The sequence below is a fragment of the Sardina pilchardus genome, chromosome 10 (genome assembly GCF_963854185.1).
Source record: "Sardina pilchardus chromosome 10, fSarPil1.1, whole genome shotgun sequence".
Taxonomy (NCBI): domain Eukaryota; kingdom Metazoa; phylum Chordata; class Actinopteri; order Clupeiformes; family Clupeidae; genus Sardina; species Sardina pilchardus.
In genome coordinates, this window is record NC_085003.1 from 16079362 (window position 1) to 16086136 (window position 6775).

The following is a 6775-nucleotide window of genomic DNA, read 5'->3' on the forward strand; positions in this document are numbered from 1 at the left end:
ATTATACCTCATGCTGTTTAATTTTAATTTTATTTTAGATATATTTTTTTCTACTCTGGTACTCAATCAGCCTGTCATTGGATTTCAAAAGGAGGACACGGCGTAGATTATGGACAGGGAAATGGGAGGCGGCTGGGTGCAAGGGTTCTGGGCAGGCGGAACAATGCACCGGGGCATCAGAGAGGAGCGGCTTTGAAAGGCGTCTCTTTTATCAGCCATTTAGCTCCCATCAGTCATGTGCACCGGTGAGACAGGGACAGAGAGAGAGAGAGAGAGAGAATGAGAGAGGGGGATAGAAAGAGGGATGGAGGGAGAGGAGGAAAAAACAAAAAGATTGTCTCAAAAATGAGACAGACAAAAAGAAGAGAAAAAAGAAGAGAAAAGAGAGGGATGAGAGAGAGGCCTGTCCTCAGTACACTCTTAGTGGGTGAGCCTCTCTGGCTGTCTGTAGGGTAATGCTGTGAGCGGATGGCACACGTCCCACTGCGCCGTGCTTCACCGAGGGCATCTAATGGCCCCATAGTGGAACTTGATGGGAGACGGGAAAGGCATCGGGCCACAGCACTTTCTCTACACACAAATGACCCCCCCCCCCCCCACACACACACACACACACACTCCATCCTTCGATCAGCACAAAAATGCTGCTTTAGCAAAGACAAGGAAGCGAGAGGACATTAGGAGGGGAAGAGAGAAGAGAGAGAGAAGCTGAGAGCTCAACACAGACAAAGGGAAGACAGGATGAAGAGAGAGGAATGAAAAACAGATGGAGGAAGATGGAGATGAAATGGATGAAGGAACAGAGCGAGCGAGAAAAGCCAAGCGGCGAGGTTTGACAGGGGGAGAGCGATGAGGGATGCGGCGCGACGGCGGAGAGCTAATTTCTCGGCGTGGTCCTGATTACTGATGTTAATTACTCTCAAAGTGTTGATGAACTCAATTATCCCCCTCACCCCCATTTAAATGAACGCAAGGAACAGAGGTCTCTTCAGTGCAAACAAGTATTTATTATGACAAAAAAAAGAGAAAGACGAGAAAGAAAAAAAAACAAAAAAACAAAGCAAATATCTCACAGACAGGCCAAAGACCACTCAGAGTTGAACACAAACGCACACCATTTGACTTTCACTTTAAATATGCGGGGGGGGGGAAGTTGGGGGGGACTGGGGAAGGGGGTGTGTATTATGCCTTGAATGTTCTAGAAAAAAACACAGTCAGTCATCAGCACACGGATATCAGATAGCCCAGGCTGTCATTTATACTTACAATTCCATTGGTACCTCATCTCACCCTGAAGGTCCTGTGCTGCTAAAACAGCCCCAAAGAGGGTCAAGCAGCAAAATAAAGACTACAGCAACCCCTCTAATAACATGGGTCACTTCATTCATTTAGTTAGCTAGCTTCATCATTTAGTTTTCAACATTGGCTTTTGCAGGATTGGTATCCATTTGCACATATTTAGAATATATATTATACTATATTTTTTATGCACCAAGTGAGGGGTCCTCTGTTGCTGTTGCTTACCAGAGCCAGGTGAGGGTAACCTCTCGGAGGGGAACAGAGAGGTGTTCTATGGGCTCCTGAGGAGTCGGGGGGGGGGAGTGTGGGGGTCGGATGCCCATCAAGAGCTCACAGACCAGGCATGACGGATACTGGGGGGGGCACATATGGGGTGTGGGTGTATACACCTGTACAGAGTCAAATGGATAAATACCAATTGAGAACAATTTGAAAAAAATGCACAGTGACAAAATCAAATACAACACAATAAAATACAATAGAAATCATCAATAACGTTTTTTTTTTCTTTTTTTAAATTTCCACTTCATTTCCTGAGCAGAAACCATCAGAATTTGACATAAATATTCCCCTTTGGAATGGGTGCCGCCTTTCACCCGATTGTAAGGCCACCAGATAGGTTCTGTACAACTTCCCGAGTCAAATCCTGATTCTTGGGGGCCCCATCGAAAAGATCACCACCCTCCTCTCTTCCCTGATGGGTTTTCTCTTCTCTTCTTCTCTTCTCTTCTCTCTCTCCCTCTCTCTCTCTCTCTCCCTCTGCTTCAGTCTCTTGCACGGCATCTTGTTTCTTTCTTCTCTCTTTATCCCCACACCCATCGCTCTGCCTTGGAAGACTTGAGCTGGACCGATTCGCTGGTGTCTTCGTTACCCTAGAAACAGGAACACAGAGAACATGACAGGAACGAATCAGGGCACACGGAACACAATGATGTGCGCCGAGAGAGAAGCCACCTCTCCACGGGTCAGGGTCAGTCGCCATTCAAACCGAGCTCTCGTTAAGGCCAGAGCCTAACGATGTAAACAGGCCATTGTCTTGGCAACCGAGGATTGGCATGCGGCTCCCTTTGGCCTTTAGATAGGAAGGTGGGGGTGGGGAGGAAGTGTGTGTGTGAGTGTGTGTGTGAGTGTGTGTGGGGGGGGGTGTTACTGGTACAAAGCAAGGAGGAGAGAAGTGACTGACAGAGCAGAGTGGAGAGCAGCTCGCCTCCGTCTGGAAAAAAACAGACCACATAGAGAGGAGCGCATGTGAACGCTGCTTTTCTGGTTTTGCTAAAGATCACGGCAGCTAACTACTAAACTACAAACTGCCGGCATTTCTGATTGCTGTCCATACAAGAGCAGAGCTCAGGGAGGTGTGACGAATGTGCCATCTGGCTCCAGTCATTTTGCACAACAGTGCTTTCATGAGGTTACCTCTGAAAAATGACAGCGTTGTGTAATAATGAGATTATACTTTGAGAAATAATAAACTGGGCAAAATTATACTGCTGGGTCATGCCCAAGGATAAATGCCCTGCGTTGGGGTATTTGGGAAGGAGATGACATGGCAGATTCTGTTGATATGCTTTGTGTGCATTGACTTGAGTAAAAGGCTCACTGCTTTCTAATCTATATCTCAGACTAATCCATAGCCATAGACGCTAATGAGTGGCTCATAAATCCTCAATGCACGTTTATGTAACAGCAATAAAACATCTGATCCTTCTACAATCTGTGGGGTCCAGCATGGACATAATAACTGCCACAAGTCTGGACGCTTACAGCTGTAAGCAGCTTTCATTTATTACACTCGCTCTCGTCCAGTGGCCTTCACTCCTGGCCTCCCACCTCGTGTCCATCCCTCTTCCTCCGTGGCTTTGTGTCTCTGGTCTAGCTGAGGATGTGCCGTCCACCCACTGGACTGCTGTGGCGCTTGGCTCATCCTGACGGGCTGCTGTTCCAACCGCCACTTAAGTGGGACAATGGCCACGGCAGCAGACAGAGCTCCACCACGCTCTCAATGGGATTTATTCTCTCTGAGTCTCTGGGCGTTCTCTCTCTCTCTCTCTCTCTCTATCCCTCTCTCTCTCTCTCTCTCTCTATCTCTCTCGCTCTCTCTCTCTCTATCTCTCTCTCACTCTCTCTCCCGCTTTCTCTCTCTCTCTCTCCCGCTTTCTCTCTCTCTCTCTCTCTCTCTCTCACTCTTTCCTCCATCTCTCTGGCTCTCTGTTTCTCCCCTTGAATTTCTCAGCTCCCTCTCTCTGCCTCTGTAATTGGCTGTAGACTGTGTGGTGTGTGTGTGTGCGTGTGTGTCCGTGTTGTGTATATATATATATATGTGTGTGTGTGTGTGGCGCTGTGTGTGTGTCCCCGCATTGCTCGGCTCAACCGCCTGTTTAATCTCACAAAGTCATCCGCAAGCCCGGCTGAAGAAGATCTTCAGTTAGACTTCAAGGTGAAAGAGACAATATCTACAAAAATGTTCAACTGTCTGTATGTGCACGCACACACACACAGGCACACACATATATACACAAACACACACACACACACACACATATATATATATATACACACACGCACACACACACACACACACTCTCGCACACATACACACTAAGAAATTCAAAAACATCCTGTATCTCTGGTCACAAAAATACAGCAGGATCCAACAGCTTAGGATCCATTGACAGTTCAAGTTATATAACTGAAGTGTCACACACTGTAGACTAAGGACAAAAACACAACTCAATGTTTCAAACAAGAACTCTGTTGGAGCAAAACAAAAACACAGAAGTCTGAGTCAACAGCGAAGAAGTGTGGCTGGTTCACTACACTAAATAGCACAATGCCACATCATCATCACGTGCATAATTGTGCTGTATAAATAGATTCATAAAGCAAACAGCCTTTGATAGAGTTGCTTTTTTGTCTACAAAAAAAGTATCTTTGCAAACCATCATGTCTCGTGTTCTTCCCAACCTTGGTCTTGAGCTGTTTTTTCCTGCCCCTCTCCAGAGAGCCTTGCTGGAATGTAAAGATGCCGTGAGGCTGGAGGAAGAGCTCACCTTCGTGGCGATGGCCTTGAGTTTGCCCAGGAGGGAGGGCTTGTTGGAGTAGACCACCTCGTCCTCCATCTCCTCCCCCTCGCCTTCCATGATTGCGCAGCTGTCCGCTGCTGGCAGCTCGCACTCCTTATTGGCCGACATCACCAAGCGCGAGTACTTATACTCCAACCTGTCATGGGGAGGGTTGCGAGTGGGGGAAGGGTGAGACAGAGATGTCCACATCATGTGTAAAACTTTATGATTTAATGTCATTAATTTGAATAGGAGCCCTCTGTCACGGCCCTGATACATTTAGTGCAACAAGGCTCAGTTGAAGGTCCTGTGAAGATTATGCACTTTTACTGCTCTGCTGTCAGCCATGGGCTCACAAACATCAACATGGTTGAAACTAGGCGGAGGGCTGTGAATCATACCTACGCTACATTTCCTACGAGCCAAGTTGTATATATCATTTATGATGCAGGCGTCCTTCAAGGCTTACAACTTCTCATGAATTGCTAATAGCAGGGATGGCTACAACCTCAGCAGGAAAGTAAATGTGTACATTTATACACACACACACACACACACACACACATGCGCACGCACACGCACACACACGCACACACACACACACACACACACGCACGCACGCACGCACGCACACACACACACACACACACACACACGCACACACACACACACCAATACACACACACACACACACACACACACACACACACACAGAGGCCTCTGCTCTGCCCCACCTCTTGTTCTTCTTCCAGAAGTAGCAGGTGAGGGAGATGAGCAGCACGGCGCAGAAGGCCCCCACCCCAGCGCCCACCTTCAGCCAGAAGTCGATGGCCTCGCAGGGCCAGGTCTTCTTCTCCGGCAGCAGCACGCCCCCTGTGCACAACCTGGGCTCATTCCACAGGTAATGTGTGTCCTGGGAGACCAGAGGGATGAGCGTTAGAGAGAGTGTTACTAGATACGTTATTGATTGGACATGGTCAGATAGGGAAATAAAGGGCACGTGCACATACATGTTAGAGAACACAGTGCAAGAAAGCCACTTGGTCAGTCGGCAGAAGCTGCATCATCTTCTCACTGTGTTCTACCTGAGGCGGACTGTGCTACCCACACATGTCGCCGCGCTCTAAACACAGTTCACCATAGTATTCCACTAGAGTATTTGTCATCAAGACAGCCGTGTTACGACAGCAATGTAGCACTTAACTGGACTACATTCAACTTGTGCCAGAGTTAAATCTAGCACTGCGCACTACAGTCTAGAGTAACTCTGACACAGCACAAGCTGAAAGACAGGGGGACAATAAGAGGGGGACAACGCACCTGGACGCCACCCTTGCACGCCCCCTCGATCTCGTGGTAATCCGCCTCGGTGCAGCGTGGGCAGGCACTGGCACTCTCCCACAGGAAGTTGAAGGTGCAGCCGTCACAGGTGCCTGCCGGGCATTGACTGCAAGGCAAGAGCCAACGAGAACAGGAGGTCAGGGAAGAGAACACCGAAATACAGAAAACAGGAGGGCAGGGAAAAGAACACCGAAATACAGAAAATTGGCCAAAAACTGGATCAGAGCTCGGGAACATGTTCAGGAAGCAAAACATTTGTGCTGCAATTGGGAAGACTGTATAGGGAACAATATTGTCTATTAATACACAAAAAAGACCATTAGGATGAAAGAGTCTGCCTGAAACGCCTGACAGCCATTTTCTAAGGTGGGGAGCATTAAGAGAACAATGTGTCTGAAATAATCAATTCATTTCCCACATGAATAGAAATTTGCATCGCAAGGCATGCTTGGTACAAATGGAAGCCAATTAGGGATTTTTCACACACCAAAAAAAAAAAAAAAGTCGAGCACAGCTAGGACTGGACACAAATGGTATCGTCATTTCCAAGTAAGCCTGGCAAGGGGGAACTTCATGGAAAAAAATCAATAATACTCAGCATGGAGGATCTTTTTGTTAATAGGACACCATTTTAAAGAGCCCACGCAGGGCAGAGGCGAGGGCTTCGTCTTTAGTAAAGCACCGTGTAAATAATGCAACATTTCAATGTCTTCCCACTGAAGTACGTAGGACTGTAAAATCTGGAGGAGTCACCAGCATCATACATTTTACTGAAGAAAGAGTAGTGACTGATACTGAAGAAAAACAAACAAAATTGTTTTCGAAAAAATTTGGTTAGATCACTACTTTCAGATATCACCTTTCTGCAATGGAAGGCAATTTCAGTGCAAATTTCATATTATCTAGTAAACATAAAATTCTTGCATTTTCACAGCCATTCTGAATTATATATAAGACATCAGATTATCTTTCTGTCCGGGCATGTTCGGTTTACCATTGGGATGAAGTTCAAACACGTTTGAAGTACATTTCACATAATGCTGTTTCTTTTCTACAAATACAAGCTATTTTTA

At 46.8% G+C, this 6775-nt stretch overlaps 1 protein-coding gene across 1 annotated transcript in view; it reads right to left on the reverse strand.

Moving 5' to 3' along the window:
* Positions 1-987: 987 nt before the first annotated feature.
* The window catches only part of elapor2a (endosome-lysosome associated apoptosis and autophagy regulator family member 2a), a 34564-nt gene continuing 28776 nt past the window's right edge, over positions 988-6775 (reverse strand). Inside the window, exons 19-22 of the mRNA XM_062547350.1 lie at positions 5682-5808; positions 5096-5274; positions 4350-4518; positions 988-2171 (exon numbers count right to left, since the gene is read on the reverse strand). Of these exons, the coding sequence (XP_062403334.1) occupies positions 2103-2171; positions 4350-4518; positions 5096-5274; positions 5682-5808 (544 nt within the window). The 3' untranslated portion in view covers positions 988-2102. The remainder of the gene's footprint in view (positions 2172-4349; positions 4519-5095; positions 5275-5681; positions 5809-6775) is intronic.